The sequence below is a fragment of the Mus caroli genome, chromosome 10, assembly GCF_900094665.2.
Source record: "Mus caroli chromosome 10, CAROLI_EIJ_v1.1, whole genome shotgun sequence".
NCBI classification, from domain to species: Eukaryota; Metazoa; Chordata; class Mammalia; order Rodentia; family Muridae; genus Mus; species Mus caroli.
The window spans coordinates 8,985,325-9,008,710 of record NC_034579.1 but is presented as its reverse complement, the minus strand read 5'-3'; the positions used below and the strand labels follow the sequence as shown (position 1 = coordinate 9,008,710).

Below are 23,386 nucleotides of genomic sequence, written 5' to 3'. Positions count from 1 at the left end.
TCACAAATGAGGCATTGTTTCTGGGTACAAGAACAGTTACTTTTTACTTGGTATCGAGCAGTCCACACGTTTCTGAGTCATCTTTTCTTCTGCTTTTAGATGTTGCTGTGCATCTCCCTGACAAGAAATCCATAATTATGTATTTAACATCTCTGTTTGAGGTGCTTCCTCAGCAAGTCACGATAGATGCCATCCGAGAGGTAGAGACTCTCCCAAGGAAGTATAAGAAAGAATGTGAAGAGGAAGAAATTCATATCCAGGTGCTGGCTCATTTTTCTTGAAATTTCTCATTTTCCGTGCCTGTTTGATTTCTCCCAGGTCAAACTTGTGCAGGGTGTTTTCTGAACATGTGTGTTTTTTTTTTCTGAGTTCCGTTTTTTATGAAACAGGGAAGTGTTTTGTTTCTCAAGGTGAGTAGCGTCTGGGACTGTTGATCATGGTGCTGTGTGGTACGCTAAAAGCTGTACTATGGAGTCAACTGGATGCTGAGTGGTGGATTCTATTTATGCTGAGAGGCCAAGGCATTGACCTGGTGTGGGGAATGTTTTCTCTCATGTTGTCCTGGGTAATTTTTGTTAAGTAGCAATTTTGTTTCTGTTTGTGGTCCGTTAATAGAGAACTTTTGCCCCCAATATCTTCTCATAAGGATTCTCAAAATATCAGCCTTACTTTCCCTTTCCCCTTGAAGAGGCACTGTACCATAAATCATTCATCAGATTTTTCCAGAAATGGGCTAACAGATGTTTTCACCAGCAAATAAATGAGATTTTCCTAAGGAGATATGAATAATGGATTTTTTTTCTTTCTCCATTAGCCTGGCTTGACTCAACCCATATTTTGTCTCTTTGTGATTTTTGTCTAAAATCCCATTCTTCTTCATTCATAAAAGGAAGACCGTTCAGATTTTCAAAGACACACATTTTAGCAACTGAGTCCAGATGTTCACACAGGCGCTAGGGAGAAGGCTCAGTCAGTAAAGTGCTCTATGTCCAAGCCTGAGGATCTGAGTTAGGATGCCCTGCATGTACATAGACAGTGGGTTTGGTGGTCTCCCTGTATCCTGATGCTGGGAGCCAGGCATGGGCGGGTTAGCGGAACTCATGGGTCAGCCAGCGTAGTAGGGTCAGTGAGCTCCACCCTCAATGAGAGACACTGTCTCAGTGAAGGAAGGGAGGTGGTGAGTGATTGGAAAGTACACTAGATATCAACCTCTGGCTACCTCATGTGTGTGAACACACATGCTTACACACCACATAGATATACACATATGAGGAAAAAGAGGGGGTGAGGATTGCAAATTTGTAAGAAGTGTATTTTGGATGAGTGTGTGCCCTGGAGCTTACATGTCACCCTCTGGTACTTGGATGGGGGCAGTGACTTGGCCTCTTGACCGTTGTGGTTAATCGTACCTCCTTGGTAAAGGCAGCACAAAGAATACTCACTTGCCAAGCCCGTTTCTCTGTCATTACCATAGATTTCTCTCCAGGTTTGTTTTGACATTCTCATTTAGCAAATTTGCTTTTATTTTTTTTAAAGTTACTCAATTTTCCAATTATAATAATCTTGAACATATCATCTTTCTTCCCTATTTTTATGAGATTTGAAGAGTTTACTTACTCTTTTAGATTTTGGGTGGCATGTGGTAATCATTTTATTTTTATCCATTTCACAAAATGTTTTTTTAGAAAAAGGAGAAAAACACCTTATTGAATAGGAAACGGGAGAGATGGGGCCTGATTGTGAATCCTGGTTTCTTTTTAGTTTTGATCATCAAATAATGCAGAAGGAAAACCCTTAACTACTGCAAATTGTTTACCTTGGCTCCTGGACACTGCTTTGGCTCAATGATGTACCTTCACTGGGTGGCTAAGATGGTTCTCTGGGCTTTCCTGTGGGTCTTGCCTCTTGCATTTAGAGTAATTTCTTCACTGGACTGATTTATTTTTGTTAAAAGAGAAGATATTTCAATTCTTAGTGTTAAGGCTAGCCTCTCAAAAAGGAAGGGCCATTAAGATGGTTCAGTTGGTGAAAGTGACTGTTTGTTCTGAAGCTTGATGGTTGAGGTTAGATGCGTAGAACTCACAGAATGGTAGGAGAGTGCACTATATAATTGTTCACCAGCCTCCGTATGTACGTATATACTCACACAGTAACATAGCAAATCAGAGGAAAAAGAAGTGGATTTTACTTATTTTATGGTATTTAGCTAAAACAATCACTTCTGCTTAGCATGCAAGGTTGGCATGGTAAGAATTTCAGAAACCAGTTTCTATTTGTTAATGACTGAGTGGTTTAATGCTCACGTTGTTTATTGTATGCTTTTATTGGTAACTTAGAGGCTCAGTTCCATTAAGTGAGGGAATGATGTGGTCAAGTCTTGATTGTCTCCTCGTTGGTTTGTCTTGCCGTCCACTGTTCTCTAAGGAATGCTGACTGCCGTTCAGCCTTCTCTCTGACTCCTCTTTCTTCCACCATGCTGAGTAGCATTGGGAGGTCAGTAGGCAATCCCTGAGTCTCCCTTTAGAAACATGCCAGTTGAAAAGCTCCTGAGTATTTACATGGAGAGGCTGCTTTCAACCCCTCCCGGGGGATGCTGGTGCCTACACAGATGACCTTTGGCTGATGACTAACAGTCCTAGTTTTACATGTTCTTCCATTGTCTAGACTTTTGCTTACCTCACCTTCTGAATTATCTTAGCCCTGTGACTTCAGGCCTTTAAGTTGAGAGAATGTAGCTTCTTTTCCTTCCTAGGCCCTGGCATCGTTTGCGTCTTAATTTCCCAGTGTTTTTACTTATGATGACTGGTTTCTTTAACTCCTATAACTCAGTTGAAAACATTCCTTTGATCTCTCCTATAAAACATCATTTTCTGGGCTTCAACCCCAAGTTTTCATGTGGATTTAATACCTCTTATGCTATAATTTGCAGTCCGAGTAGGCTTTTCTCCATTCCTGATTCTTATGTGTGTTGAATTCCATCTATGAAGTATCTTCTACCTATATGGTCTCTGAGCAAGCCTTCCCCTTTTCCTACACTTAAACAGAACCTTTGAGTTTCTCATTAACCAATTAAGATCCGTCTCCATGTGCCCACAGTCGTTCTTGCCCTGTCAGTATTTTTGTGAACTATGTCAAGAATTTTAAATAGTGACTTAAGACCATGGAAAGGATAGTGAGGGATTTCAGGCCGGGTGACCTGTGGGTGTGAACACATGAGAGAGACCATTCTCTCTGCTGCCTGAGAAGTGGGTTGGCAGATAGGACTGTGGGTGCCAAGGGTTAGCAAGTCATTGTGGGCCAGAGGAGAGATGGGTGGCACAGAAGTGGAGAGGTTTGCATGGATTTGAGTTGAACTTTGAAGGTAGGACTAGCTTGCAGATTAAACATGGGAGAGGAAAGAAAGAGGGGTGTATCCAAGTATATCACCCAGGTTTTTGGCTGTGGTGCCTAGGTGCATGGAGCCTGGGGTAGGTGTTGGCAAGTTTTGGGGTGGGTGAAGCAAATGAGTGTTTACATGTGGGTCTGGTTTGATATATCTTCAAGATGCGATGCTGCAGGTGTTATTGCTGCTGAAAGTTAGAAGAGAGTTTTACTAGAAATAAAATATCTATCGAATCTAGATTATTTTTTAAAAATCAAATAGGAATAGATGATATCACTTAGTTAAAGTATATCAAAAGAAGGGAGAAAGAAGTTCAGGAGGTTTACTGCTTGCGGATGGGCAGGGCCACTGAATTGGGAAGGAGAGCTTTGGAAGTCAGGATGGATCAGCTCCAGGCACAGCCACTGGGAAGCGTCTGGAAGAAACACGTGAGAGCTGGCTTCTCTTGTTTCCAGTTGGTGCCTGTTGTTCCGGCATAGCTGTTATCAGAAACATTTTAATTGATTGGCTAATTGTATGATTACTCTAAAAAGTAAGTCTGGGAAAATGGCTTTGCCAGCTTTTCAGTCATTTGGGGGCAAGTGTTGAGACAGTGTTGAAGCAGACTGTTAAGACTTTACTGGTAACACGTGTAGGCATGACTTTTACCATTCTCCTCATTTATGTACATATGGGATAGTTTACACACGTCTTGAAGAAGTTTTGTTTGAATGGAAACAAAAGAACAGCAGAGCCAGTAGACTTGATTACAAGATCATTAAGTTCATAAAGAGAAACTAATAATTTAGAGAAAGATCGGCAGACATTTAGTTTACAAGTCCTAACCCTCAAACCACATCCCCCAAACAGAACAGCTCATAAACTAGAGGGCTGTTGCCTCAAAACAATGAAACGTGAAATCCCATCCGTTCCACAGGTTGTATGTGCGCCCTTGTTCACTGTTTAATACACAGCACCAGAATGCAGGGTCCTTAAAGAAGTCTAACCAGGGGTCAAAGCAGAGTGTCAGGCTCTCTTTTCTGTAAATTGCAACCATTGTTCAAGGGCCAGTATGTTTTCAGTTCTCCATCAAAATTCTCTATGTCTTGAAGTCAAATACTGGCATTTGGAGTTTTATTTTTGTCCAGTGACTCATTTGGGATATTTTTCTCTCCATGCCTCTTCCAATGTGGCGCTTGTGTGTGTACTCTATTTTGTATTTCTTGGCTGTTAGTGTCCTCTGATTAATTCATGGCTTCATTCACTCAGCTCCTGAGAACTGGGGCTTGTTTCCTGAGATCCTAGTCCCTACCTTGGTTTCTCCAGACATTGCTCTCGTGGTGAGTGCCTGTATCTTCATGGTTGCCGTGCATTTGTTTCCACAGAGTGCAGTGCTGGCAGAGGAAGGCCAAAGTCCCCGAGCTGAGACCCCTAGCACCGTCACTGAGGTGGACATGGATTTGGACAGCTACCAGATAGCGCTAGAGGAAGTGCTGACGTGGCTGTTGTCTGCAGAGGATACGTTCCAGGAGCAAGATGACATTTCTGATGATGTCGAAGAAGTCAAAGAGCAGTTTGCTACCCATGAAGTAAATATCTGTGGCCGAGAGCCATATTTTTCCAGGGCTGGGCCTGATTTTTAGGGGTGGGGTTAGGTGGAGTGACTTCACCATTGGCTTGGTATTTACCAAATGATGCTCTGTAAAAAGATCATGATGTAGTGCTTGCATTATTTACATGGGCTTTGTTAGAAGACTGGAGTGATCAACAGTTTATGAGAATCAGACTTCAGACAGTCTTGTGACATTTTGTGTAGTTTTTTAGAACTGATGATTAAATCAGTGTGGAACATTGTTCCTTTTTGAAGTATTGAGCTGTAGTTGAAAATCAACATAGCCAACTGGTGTCCCAAATCATCAGGTTTCTCATGCTACCCTAAAAGCCATTATTTTTATTTGTTGCCTGATTAAGCCAGTGTTATATCCAGTGTTCCTGCAAGATTTTATGCAAGGGGAGCTACTTGTTATTTAGAGAATATATATCATAGAATCATGATTTTTCACTCTATGGGAAATTCTTTATGGTTAAGTGGGTTCGTGTGCGTGTGTGTGTAAGCAGCTAATCATCTTCTTCTTCTTTTTTTTTTTTACTATTTTTATATTAACAACATAATCATCATTTACTTAAGAGATAGCTTAGCTGTTAAAGGTGCTTGCTGCAAACAAAACTGATGACCCAAGGTCGGTCCCTGCCACTCACTTGGTGGAATGACAGATCCACCTCTTATGAGCTGTCCTGTGATTCCCATATGTGTGTTGCAATGCCGAACATGGTGCATATACATGGACACATTCACGTGTGAATGGGGATATACACCCATAAATAGTTGTAAAACTTTTAAAATCTACTATTATCATCCATAACATTGTTTTCTTTGATCTAGCTTTCTTTTGAGGTCCGGTGAATACCAAATCTCTCATTTCAGAGCTTTCCACCTTTGGTGAAAGTCTCCTCCATCTTTGCTTTGTACAGGTTCCTTTCTCTGGGGTGTTGCTGTTGGGGTTATGCACTAGCAGTTTGTTGTGTCATGTCTTCGCAGCAAGGGACTCACTAACTACCACAATCTCCTTTGCTAGACTTTTATGATGGAGCTGACAGCACACCAGAGCAGTGTGGGGAGCGTCCTGCAGGCTGGCAACCAGCTGATGACACAAGGAACTCTGTCAGATGAGGAGGAGTTTGAGATCCAGGAACAGATGACCTTGCTGAATGCAAGGTGGGAGGCGCTCCGGGTGGAGAGCATGGAGAGGCAGTCCCGGTGAGTGGAGCTCAAGGACTGAAAGCCTGACTCCCCAGACCACAGTGCACAGTGACACTCAAGTACAGGCCTGTGGGGCTGTGACTAAATCAGTACAGGGCAAGCCTTCCACTGTCCTCACACCGCTCTGTGAGTCTCATCTCTGTCAAGATCATAGAGGACAGTTGGAATGCGGAGGGTAGTGAGAGGGGAAGTTATATTTTGCATGGGTGATGTTGTAATTTTATATTTGTTACAGTGATAAAACACCCTGACCAAAAAGGCAACTTAAGGGAGGAAAGGATTTATTTTAGCTAACAATTCCAGGTTTTGGTCTCATTTTGGGGACCCCCGAGGAGTGGAAGCTTGACTTCAGTAGTCATGTCACTGCACAGTGAGGAGCAGAGAAGAATGACTGTGCCCATGCTAAGTGCCCAGCTGGTTTTCTTTACTTTCATACAGTCCAGGGCCCCAACCAGGGAGTGGTGCTGCTCGGTTTCAGACTAGCCTTCCTATATCAATTAGGTTAATAATCAATACAGCTCCCCACAGACAAGGCCTCAGGTCAACCTCATTTAGACAGCCGCCTCATTGAGGCTGTCACCACAGGACAGTGTGCCACGGACCTACTTACTGTTCAGTGGTCTGTAACAGTTTAAAGAGCAGGCTTATACCATGGTCTCTTTCACTTTCCACATTGTGATTTGCGTTCCGGTGCCGTTTCCACCAATTTAATACGCCAGGAATTCCTGAGTGTAGAAACAATGATTCTGTTTTGAATACAGGGAGCTGTTGTTTATATTCCTGACTGCCCTTAATGAACTCCAGTTATGAATCAAATCAGAGCTTTCCCCCTTAGTTTCTATACTGATGGACTCTCTGCTACTTGGATGGTTAGGGTACACAAGGGTGTGTTTTCCTGCCCCCGTTTCCCTGGTGCTTGGAGTGGGTGCTGTGCCAGGGGACAAGCCCGAGGGAATGACACTCTGTCCTCTGGCCAGGCTGCATGACGCTCTGATGGAGCTGCAGAAGAAACAGCTGCAGCAGCTCTCAGGCTGGCTGGCCCTCACAGAAGAGCGCATTCAGACGATGGAGAGCCTCCCGCTGGGTGATGACCTGCCCTCCCTGCAGAAGCTGCTTCAAGAACATAAAGTAAATTTGCTGCTTGTTCCTTTTCTACTTCCTTGTGTAAGAAGGCAGCGCTGAGCTGGCCCCAGGCCTGATGGCTTCTCTCGGTGTGGAGTTGGGCTACTTCTTCCCTGTTGCTTTTTATTCAGGAGGTGTTTGTTGGGAGGTGACATTTTGGAAAGAGACAGCTTTGCACACATGTCCATGTCTTTCTTCTGAAAGTGTGTGACATTTGTCACATTTGGCAAGGGTGATTTTTTTTTGTTTTTGTTTTTTAAGATTAATTTATTTATTATTATATCTAAGTATACTGTAGCTGTCTTCAGATGCACCAGAAGAGGGCATCAGATCTCATTATGGATGGTTGTGAGCCACCATGTGGTTGTTGGGATTTGAGCTCAGGACCTTCAGAAGAACAGTCGGTGCTCTTAACCACTGAGCCATCTCTCCAGCCCGGCAAGGGTGGTTTTGGACTCACATGTGCATGAGAACCTGAACATATGGGCAGTAATACACAGTGTGGGTGGAGAAAGAATCAGGGATATATACTTATACTTAATTAGGATTAGGATCCTGTCAGGGAGCCTGTTACCTCTTTTTTTTTTTTTTTTTAAGATTTATTTTATTTTTTATATGTAAGTACACTAGCTGTCTTCAGACACCAGAAGATGGAATCAGATGGTTGTGAGCCACCATGTGGTTGCTGGGATTTGAATTCAGGACCTCCAGAAGAGCAGTCAGTGCTCTTAACCGCTGAGCCATCTCTCCAGCCCCCCGTTACCTCTTTGCAGAAGAGCATGAGGTGCTGAGTGAGGAACCAGCACATGGTGGACAGTGTGTTTGGTTCCAAGATGAGTGGTTCTGTTTTTATAGCAGAAGAAAGGTAGAATTTTGTTGATCAGTGAAACAGCTAGATAGCTGATGACTAAGGCTTTAGGGTCACATGAAACACTACCCAAGAGGCATTTCACCACACTCTTGCTACTGTTTAAGCCAATTACTCTCTACAGATGACTAATGACTGTTCTCTTCCTGTGGAAGAAGGAAGTGAAGGTGTCCATATGCTTGTTCTTGTTGCTCTCTTGGGGAGCTAATCAGAATAGCTTCTATGAGTCATACAGCCTTTTCCTCATTTTTCGCATTATGGAACTACAGAAAATTACCTCTGATTCTATTTGCTTAAACTCTGGGCTTTTAGACTAGTAAGGTCTACATTTTTTGTCTTTTTTTTTTTCCAGTGTCTCATTGTGTACCACTAGCTGACTTGGAACTTTCTATGCAGACCACGATGGCCTTGCACTCACAGCGATCCTCCTGTCCCTGCCTCTTTAGTGCTGGGATACCTGCATATGGATATATTTTTATTTTAATTCCTAGAATAGACACAGGTTTTCTTCTTTTCTTCCTTTCCTTCTTCCTTCTCATCTTCTTCTACCTCGACTTGTTTTCGGGAAGAATTAGTACTGAAAATGGCACACACTGGCACACATTTACAATTGGTTTTGAAGTTGCACTTGCAGACTCTGGCTCATAATGAAATGTAAGGGTGTGTTCAGGTTTCTTTCTTTAGTATGGTACTTAGGATAATGATTGGGAATGGCAATACAAATGCCTCATTAGGTTCCTTAATTACTATCGTGAAGAAGCGGATTTTAAATAGGTAAATGAGGAAGAGCAGATATCATAGTTTATCTTTTCTTTTTTCCTCTAGAGTTTGCAAAATGACCTTGAAGCTGAACAAGTGAAGGTAAATTCCTTAACTCACATGGTGGTGATTGTGGATGAAAACAGTGGGGAGAGTGCCACAGCTCTTCTGGAAGATCAGTTACAGGTAAGACCTTGAGAAGTAGGATGCCCTTCAGATCCACTCTCTTGTCAAGGTCCATGTATTGTTCCTCCTGGGCATCCTTGTTTGTACAGAAGGGTATAAAAAAGTGGACTCCTTTAATCATCTTTTCGTTACTGTAATGAAGGTCCTGAGGCAGGCTACTTGATAGAGAACAAAGTTTACTTAGCTCACAGTTTTGGAGGCTGGCAGTTCAGACAGCCTGACAAATGTTCTCCCTTGGCTATGTCTAATAGAACAGAAACATGTGTATGTGTGTGTAGTGTCTCTGTCTTAATTTATTAATCCATTAGAATTTATCATGATGGGGCCACCTTTGTGCCCTGATTTAGAACCCTCCCAAAACAAAACAAAACAAAAACATCAGATTTCCCCACCCTAACCAGAAACAAAGCCCATCCTCAATCTGAATTTCTACCTTCTTGATACTATTTATGCAAATCTTTTTTAGTTAAATTCTTGTTTGAATTCATGGTGGGGTGGGGTGGGACACAAAGCATGGCACCTGTTTTTGGTTGTATTTTCCAGTTAGGCCTCCTCACTGTGTGGTTTTAGGCTTAGCTGGGCTTTCCTTGTTTCATGGGAGTCCTTTCAGTGAAGGCATGAGACTGTTATTCTGCTCCCTTGTGCATAATGGTGACAACATTTAAAAGCACCGGAACTCATTCAAGACTCCCAGGCTTCCCCCAGAACAGTCACTTGAAGAATTGGTGAAGGCAACCATAGCCTGGAAAGTTTGAAGCATAGAAAGTAAACATGTAGATTGTGGTTGTAGCAGTGGTTGAAAAAAAAATACAACAACCCTCAGACACATATACCCAATTTTCAAATATATGTGAAATGTTGCATTCCCATACAAACCTTACAGTGAAGTAGGAACAGGAATTCTAGTTTTTTTTTTTTCCCCTCATCTCTGAGTAATTTAAATAAGTCTATCCTATAAAAGTTAGTTTTTTTTCCTCATATATGTACTTAAAAGTATTTTTTGTAAATTGGTGTTTTGGAGAACTGTAGTAATTTGTCTCCTGGCTGGGCTGACCAAGACTGCTTCTTCCTTCCCTAGAAACTGGGTGAGCGCTGGACAGCTGTATGCCGCTGGACTGAAGAACGTTGGAACAGGTTGCAAGAAATCAGTATTCTTTGGCAGGAATTATTGGAAGAGCAGGTATGAAACTCAAGCACTATCCACTGAGGACAAAACAGTGACAAGGAGCCCATCGTTTCAGTATGGCTGTGGAATGTGGCTGCCCTCTTCTCTAGTGAGAATTCTGGAACTTTGGCTTCTTTAAAAAACACAGAAATATTATAAGAATATTTTTTTTTATCCCAGGTTGTTCCCCCTCCCCCAGTAGCTGATTATGATTTGTCTCGTGCTCTGGTGGGGACGTGATTTTGCCAGCTGCAGATATTTTCTGTGATTGTGTGGCCTTTGTAATTCTGTGGACTCTTCAGAGGGTATATGTCTTAGTCAGGGTTTCTATTCCTGCATAAACATCATGACCAAGAAGCAAGTTGGGGAGGAAAGGGTTTATTCGGCTTACACTGCCACACTGCTGTTCATCACCAAAGGAAGTCAGGACTGGAACTCAAGCAGGTCAGGAAGCAGGAGCTGAGGCAGAGGCCATGGAGGGATGTTCTTTACTGGCTTGCTTCTCCTGGGTTGCTCAGCCTACTCTCTTATAGAACCCAAGACTACCAGCCCAGGGATGGTCCCACCCACAAGGGGCCTTTCCCCCTTGATCACTAATTGAGAAAATGCCTTACAGTTGGATCTCATGGAGGCATTTCCTCAACTGAAGCTCCTTTCTCTGTGATAACTCCAGCTGTGTCGAGTTGACGCAAAACTAGCCAGTACAGTATATAAATCCTGGGGCCCTGAGGGTTGTTGGGTTGTTGTTTGTTGGTGGTCAAGGTTAGTCCTGCACAAAGAAGAAACAACAAGAAGAAATTAGGTATCCTGACATCGAAGGACTTGGCACCCGTAATCAGCAGGAAATAGTCTAAGGATAACGTTGACCCCTTTCTGGTCCCTGACTTTGTTCATGAATCTCTTTGCTCTCTCCCCTCTATTCTTTTCTCCCTCCTATCTAGTGTCATGGGATTAAAGGGGTTGAAGGGGTAGAAGAGGGTGGAAGGAAGAAGAACCCACAAAGTAGCCAAAGACCAGCTAGCTATACTCTTCCCTTCCTTTGAAAGGCCTTATTTTGAAAATAATTTATGAAATTTGGAAATAATGGTTTGCTAATCACTTTAAAAATTAAAAAAAAATTTAAAAACCAAGGGAAAACAAGTAACCTGACCATTTCTGTCAGTTTACGTTTTATACAAATGTCTATGCATTATTGACTGCTGCTTCATTCATTCATTCATTTTTTTTGCTTGCTTACATAGTTTTTGGCTTACTTTATTTATTCTGTTCTCATACTCACTGTGTAACTAAGGATGGCGCTGAGCTCCCGATCCATCCTTCTGCCTCCAGCAGTAAAGGTGGCACCGTCCCCCATTTCTGTGGAGCTGCAGGGAGAAGCCAGGGCCTTCCTTTACATGGTAGCCATGCAGCCTACCAGCTGAGCAACATTTCCAATCCCCTATTTATTATTTTGAAAGTCAAATTTCTATTAATGTTGTATCCATTTCTGCAGCTTACTCATTAAGATCATGGTATGAAGCTCCATGGTAATAGTAATTTGATTTCTGTTCATTATCTACAATGTTAGTGCTTAGGTCTGTTCCTGTCTTGACTTACTTTTCATGGTTTAGTTACTCATGGGTTTTTGTTGAGGGATCTGTTTGAATGTGTACCAACACAATTCCCAGCATACAGTTTGTGCTCAGTAAATAAAAGGTACAGGAATATTCTCCATACACTGTGAATATTAAATTATAATCTTCCTCTTAACCTTTAACCAGCATACAGGATGAAACTAGTGAGGAAATATTTCCTAGCATTGCTTTTGGATAAGCATTCAGGGGTCCATGTGCAAAGCTGTCTGCACAGCTTTTCTCTTGGTTTGGTGTCTCTTCGCTCACCTTTTAGCTTTACACAAAGGTTGTTATCAAAACAGAGTACAAAGAAGTAAAAAATTTCTCCCCAGTGCCAAGCAGTTGTAGCCTAGAAGAGAAGCAGACACAAGGTTCCCACAGTGTCCATCTTGGCTCTGTTGCATTTCCATCCAGAAAAAGCAGCTCTGTTCTCTGCGTGGGGTCAGGAACCAGATGGGTGAGATCATGGGGCTTAGCTGAGGCAGAGGCAGATACTTCATTTTAAATACTGTTACAAATGATTAATCCCCATGGTGGTCAATGATCTTCCTCCTCTTCCTCTTCCTCCTCTTTAAATTAGGGACTACATAATGGGGTTGTGACTCAGTGCTTGCTTAGTGTATATGAAGCCTTGGGTTAAATCGTCAGTAACTCATAAAGTGAGTGTTGTGGTGTATACCACAACTTACCTTGCATGCCAAGACATAAGCAGGAGGATCAGAAATTCAAGGTTATTCTCAGCTGGCTAGCAAGTTTGAGGCCAATCTGGGTTAAGAGAACCTGTCTCAAGACAGACACCCACCAAAACAATTGTATAATTTATTCTGCTTCATGACATATGGATGGTGCATTTTGGTAATGTGTATATCACCCCAGGACTTTATGTTCAAGTCAAAACATCCCATACAGTAGTTAAATATTTTTTTTCAGTAATAATGACGGACATTAGTCATTATCAGAACAAGATTGGTTTGACTTTTCTGCCTTTCTAGTTTGTTTATTGCGTCTTTGTTTCTTGTCAGCTTGACACATTGTAGTGTGTTATTAGAGACGAGGAACCACAATTGAGACAATGTCTTCATCAGATTAGCCTGTAGGCAAGTCTGTGGGGGCATTTTCTTTAATGATTGATGTGGGAGGGCCTCCCCCACTTTGGCGGTGCTGCCCTTGGGGCAGGTGGTCCTGCATTGTAGCAGAAAGCAGGCAGCATGAACCTGGAGGACTGAGGCAGCTGGCGGCATTCCTCTCTGCTGTAATTCCTGCCCTGTGTCCCTTACAGACGGAGCCTTTCCTCCTAAGCTCCTTTTGGCCATGGTGTTTTATCACAGCAATAGAAACTCTATTAAAGTTTGGAAATAACTTTAGGATTAAAAAAATGTTTAGAAAACAAGGGATATCAGGTTTTTTGACCAACTGTATCCCTTGAAGTTTTATTTATTTCATGTATGTGACTTTACTGTTGCTGTTGTCAGACACACCAGTAGAGGGCATCGGATCCCATTACAGATAGTTGTGAGCCACCATGTGGTTGATGGGAATTGAACTCAGGACCTCTAGAAGAGCAGTCAGTGCTCTTAACCACTGAGCCATCTCTCTAGCCTGTCACTTGAAGTTTTAAATAGGCTGTCTATTCATTATTGTCTATTGCTAGGACATTTTCTCTCTCTCTCTCTCTCTCTCTCTCTCTCTCTCTCTCTCTCTCTCTCTCTCTCTCTCTCTTGAGAGAGAAAGGTATGTCTGCACCTTCTGTTTTGCTCCCTGGTCATTTATATGCATATCTTAACTTTACTAGGCAAGGAGATAGGATCTGCATTTGTCTTTATTTTTCAAATTTTCACTTTTGGGGGGTGGTGGTGGTGGTAGACTATAGAGGTAAGGAGTCGCTTGTAAATACGTTGATTAATGAGACAACTGAGAAAGAATTCTTCCCATTGCAAGTCCAGAACTAACCCTTTGCCCCTTAGCTATACAGAAAAAAATTGTAATACACACTACTTTTGGGAGTAGGGCTGTCTTAAGAGCATCTCACTCCATCACATAACATCTTCCAAACACTTTTGGCTGTGAGTTTTAAATAATTTTGTTGTTGGCTTTGGGCCATCTTCATCCTTCTTCCTTTCATGTAATTGCATTTGAACTCTGACCATTCGCCTACTTTTCCCTGCTGGTGCTGCGGACAGACAGTTGATTTAGGGGTGGGAGTGTATGACCCAGCTCAGCCATTTAGTAGCTTACTGACCTCAAACATGTAACTTGACGTCTGTTTCCTTCTCTAAAATGAGCAGCAGGAACAAGAAAATCTATGAGCTTCCTTTGGATTAAAACCTAGAGTTCTAATGTGATTTTTTTTTTTTTTTAAAGCTCAGCATAATTGGATTTAGTATCCTTTGTCTACTCACCTTCTTGAGATCTAGGGTTAGTTGCCACATGGGATTATTTTCTCCTACTGTAATAAATTCCCTAGCCAGGTTTGGGGTCACATGCTTGTGGTGCTCAGGAGATGGAGATAGGAGGATTGCAAGTTCAAGATCAGCTTGATATACTAGCGAGACCCCGCTCCCATGCCCCCCCCAGGGGCTAGTGATATGACGCTTCTTTGTATTGTTTCATGACTATATTCTACTAATGATTGAAGCTGGTAGCTCCACCACTGAGTTACACCCACAGTCCTGAAGGTTTGCTTTATTCAGTGTTTTAGAGTTGGGAACATCCAAAAGTATGGTGCTAGCTCTGGTGAGGAATCCCTGCCTGTCCCATCACAATACTTAGCATTGCAATGGGAGTGCGCACCAAAGGGAGAGGTGGTGTGGAGACACAGGAAGCCAGAGGTCAGGAAGGCGCCAGCCTTACTCTTTTGTAACAGTGATTCTCAGGAACTTATGGAGGCCCCAGAAGAACAGCATCTGAGGGCAGCACCATCTGAGACTTCCTCCTAGCTTCTACGTCTTACAGATTCTAGCCTCTCTCCTGCCACACTGGAGACCATGCTCTTCCAGCACAGGAGCCCTTTAAGGACATGCTAAACTCTATTCACACCTTACGAGTTATCACCATCGATTAGACCTAATGACAGGTTAATCTGTTGTAAGTTTGCCAGTCCTTGAACTCGGGTATTTGAGGTTCTTATTATCCCGATCTACATGTGAGTCACAGATGTGAGTCCGATATTTGGTAACTGACTTGAAGTGTCAGGTGATTGACCATGTCTCTTTACAACTTTTGTTGTTACTTGTAGTGTCTGTTGGAGGCTTGGCTCACCGAAAAGGAAGAGGCTTTGAATAAAGTCCAAACCAGCAACTTTAAAGACCAGAAAGAACTAGGTGTCAGTGTCCGGCGTCTGGCTGTAAGTGTGTCCCTGTCGGCATCTGTTGTAAGCCTGTGATGTCTAATGTTTTATAACTAAGAGTTAATATACTTGAATGAATACAGATTATAGCTTATTTCCCATTACTACATCGCTTCCAGCCATGGTACTGTACCAAGAGCCTTTTATTATTGCATAGAGAATGGCAGAACATGCTGTCGGTGGGATTACAAATCTACTGGCTTATACTTCCTGAGGAAGATAAACTTTCTTGAGAGAGAGAAAATTATTTGTGGAAGTTGGTCCTGACTCTTCCTCCAAGCCCCATGCTCTCAGAAATAAGACTCAGTCAAAATATATTTAGATATCTTGGCCATATAGCTAGACTCTTCTCTGACTAGACTAACTTAGAATAACTCTTTTTTTTTTTTTTTTTTTTTTTGAGACAGAGTTTCTCTGTATAGCCGTGGCTGTCCTGGAACTCACTTTGTAGACCAGGCTGACCTCGAACTCAGAAATCCGCCTGCCTCTGCCTCGCAAGTGCTGGGATTAAAGGTGTGTGCCACCACTCCCGGCTAACTCATTTATTTTAATCCACATTCTGCCATATGGCTGCTTACTTGTGCTCAGGTACCAGACTTCTGTCTTCTCACATCTTCCCCTGGCAAATCTCCCACCTGGCTCTATCCCAGAATCCTTTCTCCTCCCGAATGCCCTACCTTCTATTTCCTGCCTAAGCCATAGGCCATCAGATTTATTATTGACAGGTGTTATGTCCATACAGACATAAGATATTCTCTACAGTTGTTGTCTGATAAATATTTGACATTCTAGATTTTGAAGGAAGACATGGAAATGAAGAGGCAGACTCTGGATCAACTGAGTGAGATTGGCCAGGATGTGGGCCAATTACTCAGTAACCCCAAGGCATCTAAGAAGATGAGCAGTGACTCTGAGGAGCTAACACAGAGATGGGATTCTTTGGTTCAGAGACTCGAAGACTCTTCTAACCAGGTACGTTTTTGATTTCGGTAGTATGTTATACCATGAAAAAATTATGTGTTCAGGAACAGAAAAATGCAGTCTGAGATCCAAAGTGTGCTTTATTAATTGACAATAAGAAAGTATGAGGCATCAGGACAATGTGGCTGAGCTGTGAAAACATCATGATAGAGGAAGCCAGCCATGCATAATAGTTATGAACTATGAATTGTGCAGGACAGGCAGAATCTGGCAGGTGCTCAGTGGCCTCGAGCCGTGGTGATTAGGGAGTGGGATGCTGTGAACAGATATCAAGGTTCTATTTGGGCTGATTAAGTTGTCTTGGAGTGAACGAGAAGATACGGGTACGGGCTATTCAAAGATAGTACAAGCTTTTAGCCCTCAGGGCTTCTAGTCTGGGAATGAGAGCCCCATGTCTACTTATAGGCTAGGGTACTTAGTTACCGGGTAGAAAGGATTGATCTGGGGAAGGATACTAGAATGTTTTCTTTTGTCCTGTGCTCAAAAAGGTTAAACGGTGACATAGAAAATGTCAACCAGCATCTTGCTTGGGCAGCCATCAGTGCAGGTCCATGGCATGGCCAGGGCAAGAATCTAGAAAAACAAGTGACCATAATTTAGAAATAGAGATGACTTTGGTTCAGGCAGTTGTCATTATTCAAGCAGAATGGAGGAGTATTATAAGCTGGCATAGCCATGGCTGATGTTAACCTAAAGTCTGTAGCCAGTTACACACCAATACCCACTGCAGCGGACTTTTCCCTTTGCTTCTGTGCAGTTCTGGCTAGTCTCGAACCTCTAATCTCTGCCTCTCCTACCAAGTCCTAGGATTACAGGAGGGTGTTATGTTTTTTAAAGCAGTATAATCAGAGGCGGGGATATATTGGTGGGCTCATGCTGAGGTGTCTCCCTGAGGTGTCACTCCATGCAACAGACCTAGTATAAAGAAGACTTACTGTGGGGGAAAGGAGCAGGGACCTGGAGAAGCGGCAACAGAGGTGTGAGGGCAAAGAACTGTGGGGCTGGGGGGGGGGTGAGAGAAGGGCAGAAAGAGAGAAAGAGAAGAAGAGAGAGGATACGTGGGTACAGGGAAAGAAGATGGAAAGAGCTGCCTGGATAGCAGTCCTTCCTTATATGCCTGGTTTGTTCCTTTCTCTCACCTAGTGGACTTTGACACAGGCTGTTGCTAGGTAGCTGTTGGGCGAGGCCTAAAGGAATTGTCTGTAAGCCAACAGAGTGTGGCACCATGCGTGGCTTGAACTGTATATTTTTATAGGGAGAATTTTATGTGAATAACTCTCAGCAGTGGCTTTCATTTAAAACCAAAGCTGGGCGTGACTTTCCTTTCAGGTGACTCAGGCTGTAGCAAAGCTCGGCATGTCCCAGATTCCTCAGAAGGACCTTTTGGAGACCGTTCACGTGAGAGAACAAGGAATGATGAAGAAGCCCAAGCAGGAACTGCCTCCTCCTCCCCCACCAAAGAAGAGACAGATTCATGTGGATGTGGAGGCCAAGAAAAAGTGAGAGATGTCCCAGCCTCAGGCCTGCCTGTAACTCGCACTAATCACTAATCAAATGAGAGTTTAGACATGCTCATTATTATGTAAATTCAGTCCTGAGCTCAGTTACTGGCTTTGAGTCTCTGGAAGATTCTGCCTCACAGGAGCTAAGCAGCTAAATTGCCCTGAGGGACTTTATTCATCCTCTGCTAAATTTAGAGACTGGTGTGGAGTAACCCTTCTGTTATCAATCTGTTATCCCCGTCTGTTTCCCAGAGGAGGATTGTTTGGGGTCCGGCTCCTGCTTTCTTCTTTCTTTCATACCTTTAAGACCTGACAGTTTGGCTTTGTATAAATTCCTTATTCTTTGTGAATCTCTTTCCTCTGCTCATCATTGCAATAGCAGTTCAGGAAGACAATGCATTTTTGTGACCTCACGATCTCTCTCTCTCTCTCTCTCTCTCTCTCTCTCTCTCTGTCTGTTTGTCTGTCTGTCTCTTCCTCCTCCTCCTCGTCCTCCTTTCCTCTTTATCTACCCCCCCCCCCAGGTTTTCTTTGATAATTCCTTTTATCAGGTTTCTTAATAGATGCTTTCTGTTTTGCTGAAAGAGCTCTTTCGGGTTAAAATGTCCCTTTTATCTAACTGATTCGAAAGAAAACTGGAGATTGTTAGAAGAATGAGATTTCAGTTGCATTCATTGGGCCTTTGCTGTGTCAGAGCCTTTAAAAAAATTCTCTACCTGTAGGTCTTGACTCCTTTGGGGGTGTGTGTGTGTCATATCAAATACCCTTCATATCAGATATTTACACTACCATCCATAACAGTAGCAAATTTGTAACTATGAAGTAGCAAAGAAGTAATTTTATTGATGGAGGTGGCGGCCACATGAGGAACTGTATTAAAGGATGGCAGCATTAGGAAGGTCGAGAACTGCTGCTTTAAAATGTAGTGTGTTCTAGGCACTGGATCTGGTACGCCTGGTCACAGTGAGCCTTCGGCTCGGCCTCAAGCTTGCTCTCATGCTCTCTCTTGTAGTGCGATCCCAGGGTTCAGGGACATTGGCAGTTATTAGGGGCCTGAATAAAAAGATAAGCTTTCCATAGGATAGCTCTTATTAGAGGAATCAGGATACGGGGGCGTATCTGAGGATTCTCCTTTTGACCCTCAGCCTGTTTTCTGCCTCCTAACGGTGCCTCATGCATGACTGGCAAACCTGCCGTTCGTTGTGAGCAGCAGTCTTTGGCCAGAGCAGCAGGCAGAGAAGGAGATGCTGTTGATGTCAACATTAGCAGCAATCTTCCATTTCCTGAGCTCTTGTTAGCTGCTGGGCGCATCTGGCACTGAGTGTCTCCAGGGCTGGCTTTGGAATAGACAGGGTGTATCCTGATGGGAGGCTCATTTAAACTTGCCTGTAGTGAATAATGAGCCTTCTGCTGCAAGAGACAAAATGCTGTGACCAAGGTGACTTCAACAACTCATTGTTGTCGTATGACAAGAAACAGTCCAGAAGTGGCCCAGCTGTGGCGAGAGGGTGCACTTAAGCAGACTTCCCACTGCCGTCCCTGCTATTGTTGGCTTGGTTGCTTTTCCTCACAGTGCTTTGTCTTCTCAGCAAACTGGGTCTCCGATGTCACCAGCCAGGATTTTGTCCCTTGCTTGTTCAAGTGCATAAGCTGACGGCAATGGTACTAGAGGTCCAGATGAACCGGGTCATGTGTCCTTCCCTTATCCCCAGTCTATGCAGTTTGTACAAAAGTATAGAGAGAGGGGTTGTGAGTCATGAGTCATGACCTTCGAGGGTGGATTGAGGCAGACATTCATTACTGAATTAACTCCTCGGCAGAGGCCTGAGTGCATGCTGTCCACGGTAGCAGAAATCTCATTTGTAAATTTTTTTTATGCCCCAGGTTTGCCTCAGAACGTCCTGTGTGCTGTCTTTGTAGAGGCCAGGCATGCTTTTGTAGGCAATAGCAGGGTCTGATGGCTGCCCACTGGGAGTTCCAGTTTCCTAGAACATGGAAGTAGACAGGGATGCTTAGGTGTTGCAGAAGCAGACAGTTTCCTAAGATACGGTGTGCACATCCCAGGAGAAGGCATGGACCAGAGCAGAGCACAAGGCTGGAAGCCCAAGCTCCGAGCCCCAGGCTTTCTTGTGACCTGCTGTGGGTCCTGGGCATCTGAGGAGATTCTCCGTGTGTGCAGTGCTGGCTTTTCTGCATCCATGCAGTATCCTTTCCCTGATAACCTTGGCTGCGGAGGCTTCCAGTCTTCCTCTCTGCCAGCTGGTTTTTCTGCTGTGTGAACCTCTCAGTCTTTTTTTTTTTTTTTCCTGAGACAGGGTTTCTCTGTATAGCTTTGGCTGTCCTGGAACTCACTCTGTAGCCCAGGCTGGCCTTGAACCTCTCAGTCTTAATGCAGTTCACTTCCCCCTTATTCTCCCCAACCTCCTCTCCTCAAAATGGTCCCTCATGAATGTTTAATGTTAGCTGTCACAGTCACTTCTATTGTCCTAAAGATGAGGCTCTCCTTAGCTATTCCTTGTATGACATAATTTTCAGACCCTTTTGTGTATTCAGTTAGCTGTAAAAATGGTCAAGAACTTGTGTTGGACTCCACAGACAATTGAGAGCCCTAAATTACCTAATTACTTATTCTTGGTAGTCAATTTTATTTTGTTTTCTTTATTTTTTTCTTTTCTTTTTAAATCTGCTCAGGACAGGCATTTCCAGATATCTGGTTATCTTGTACTGGGGTCAACCTGTCTTGTTCATTTCTCTCATCTCAGAGAGAAACTGTGGACATCTGGATTCTGGTTACTTAGCTAGAGCATCACACATGCTCTTATGTTGAAGTAAAATTTATCGACCCTCAGATGTCTGAAATAAAAGGGGTTTAATGAGTGGCTCAGGGACAAACTCTGAAGCCTACAAAAGCAAAAGGGTTCAATAGATGGAAATGGGCACTTGGGAACTAACAGCCCAAAACCTGTGTGTGTGTGTGTGTGTGTGTCTGTTTGGTTATATGGATGTTTGTGAGTACAGGCATATGTGTGTGAATGCAGGTTTATGTGTGAGTGTGATTATGTGGATGTTTGTGTGTGAGAGCAGGTACGTGTGTATGGTTATGTGGATGCTTGTGTGTGAGTACAGGTGTGTGTGTGTCTGTCTGTCTGTCTGTCTGTATGGTTATGTGGATGTTTATGTGTGAGTATAGAGTGTGTATATATGGTTATGTAGATGTTTGTGTGTGAGCACAGATGTGATATGTATATGTGAGTACAGGTTTGTGTGTGAGTGTGGTTGTGTGGATGTTTGTGTCTGTGAGTACAGGGATTCTCTCTCTCTCTCTCTCTCTCTGGATTTCAAAGGTTTCCTTCCTCAGGCATGGTCCCCCTGGCTTATTTGTCAGTGAGCCTCAGGAATTTGGCTGACTCTGCCTGCCTCCACAGCTCTGGGATTATCAGCATGCCACCCAGCCAGACTTTTAAAATGTAGGAACTCTAAGTCAGATCTTGTAGGGCAAATGCTTTACCTACAGAGCCATCCATCTCTGCAGTCCTCAGAGCATTTTGTTCTAGGGAAGATGAGAGAAGGAAGATTCAGTTGTATACATTGTGTTTACCTGGCCATATTTAGAGGTGAGACTGCAGGCGCTGAAGGGTTTGGGCTAAGTGGGTGGGTACAGAGTCCCTAAGAAGCATTGCTGCTTCTTGCTCACTAGTCTGGGACATTTATATATTAACAGGTTGTGGTGCCTGGGGTGCAGCCACCACAGATGCCAGGTCAGTTTTAACTTGCTTTCAGGAATGTGGAACTATCATGTTAGATCTGGCTGGTAGCTATTAATTAATTAATTCCCTTAACTCTTGCCTCCTCTGATTTAGATTTGGGATATTGTAGAAAATGCCTTTTAAAATCACATATTACACAGAAAACTTACTCAGAATCTACTAGAAACACATTAAGGGCTGCTTCCCAGAGGAACCTTCAAATACATCTTCTCACGCTTATGATACTGATTCACGCCAGGGTAAGGGGGCAGCCACATGGACTGTCTCTGTTTGAATAGCTCTTGCTTCGTTTATTAGTATGGGGTCCATTATTCAAAATCCGCATAAGCTCAATTGCTTCCACTCTAACAGGATATTCAAAAGTATTTTCAGAGGGAGTTGTGAGGATTCTTTGTGTTAACGATAGACATGGAAGGCTTAACCAAGAGCCTGGTCTCTGGTCACTGTGGTTTTCACCTGCTTTGGGATCCCAAGTTCCAGCCTGGCCACTCTTCCCCCTCCCATTACCGCTCCCTGAGTTCCTCTTGTGTTCTATCTATGGTGGTCTTTTCTGTGCAGTCTTTGGTTCTGGTCCCACAGTGAGTGACTGGACACTATGAACAGACTCTTATCAGTTCTGTGCTCAACACAGCTGATGACTGTTAAATCCATCATCTATCACCCAGGGCTTTACTGGCCCCTTTGACTCTTGGCCACATCATTATTTCGCCTTCCCTCACATCACTCTCTGTACCAGACACACCTATTTGTAGCTGGCAAAATATGGCTTCCATTTCCATTGCTTTCTCTTTGCAAGGGAAGCTGTCAAACACAGCCACACTTCTGCCCTGAGATCATGCTTTCCATGGACGGGTGAGGAGTCATTCCTTGGAGGTCCTGGGATTTACCTAGCACATACTTTTCTTGTTACTTGTCGATTTCAGTTGCTTCCTGATGACTTGAGGCTCCGGAAATGCTGACATAGGTTTGGTTAACTATGCATTGAGCAGCAGAGGAGAGTTTTATAAATGTTTGTACTTGTCCTTTTTCTGTTATCATCTAACTAAAATCTGTTTTTTGTTGTCTACAATAGCTTATAAAAATACAAATGATTCCCAATTAAGTAAAAAAAAATAATTATTTTATTAGCCCTATAATGTTTTCACTTTTAATTGTAAAAGTATTATGGGTGGTTGCTCTATTTTGGGGCAGAGTTTGAATATCCTTGCCTGATGGGCATTCAGGTTGGTCTTTATTGGGCCAAGGCAACAGTGGACGTTGACCAGTGACAGAGGCAAATGTCTCTATCTTGACCAGGTTTGATGCTATCAGTACAGAGCTGCTGAACTGGATTTTGAAATCAAAGACTGCCATTCAGAACACAGAGATGAAAGAATATAAGAAGTCACAGGAGACCTCAGGAATGAAAAAGAAATTGAAGGTAAAATATACAATGAATATGCCAGGAAGTAAAATAATTCATCAGGCTAATTTTACTATTGGCACAGAGATGTGCCAGGGTCCAGAAGCTACTGCAAAATACATGTAGCCACAGATGGCTTTTAGAGCATCGCCGTAAACATCAGATCACCACATGTAGGAGAAATTAAAATTTTTTTCCCCTTTTCCTCCTTAATCATTGAGTTGTATATACAGTCATCATTATTGCCCTCTATGTAGATTTAAATTTACATAGTCTGGTACATAGTAACTTAGGACTTTGTACTGTTTCAGAGATATTCTGCCCTTGTATCTAACAAAGCATTTGGTGTATTAAAATTTCCTCAAAATATTTCCTTTAAACAATACAGCTTTTTAAAAAAAGTCGCTCTTAGACCAAAAATGTTAATTTTAATTATTTCCCCTTGATAATGAACTCATAATTACAGAACATATAATCTTCCCTTCTGAAAGAA

The 23,386-nt window shown here is 42.9% G+C and overlaps 1 protein-coding gene across 7 annotated transcripts in view; it reads left to right on the top strand.

The window, feature by feature from the left end:
• Utrn (utrophin) overlaps positions 1-23,386 on the top strand; it is a 493,578-nt gene that overhangs the window by 125,570 nt on the left and 344,622 nt on the right. For all 7 annotated transcript variants that reach the window (XM_021174513.2, XM_029482311.1, XM_029482313.1 and 4 more), the window contains 10 exons: positions 100-260; positions 4,747-4,950; positions 5,998-6,179; positions 7,160-7,310; positions 8,998-9,117; positions 10,196-10,297; positions 15,131-15,238; positions 16,034-16,213; positions 17,552-17,721; positions 22,788-22,911. In XM_021174513.2, coding sequence (XP_021030172.1) covers positions 100-260; positions 4,747-4,950; positions 5,998-6,179; positions 7,160-7,310; positions 8,998-9,117; positions 10,196-10,297; positions 15,131-15,238; positions 16,034-16,213; positions 17,552-17,721; positions 22,788-22,911 — 1,502 coding nt within the window. The remainder of the gene's footprint in view (positions 1-99; positions 261-4,746; positions 4,951-5,997; positions 6,180-7,159; positions 7,311-8,997; positions 9,118-10,195; positions 10,298-15,130; positions 15,239-16,033; positions 16,214-17,551; positions 17,722-22,787; positions 22,912-23,386) is intronic.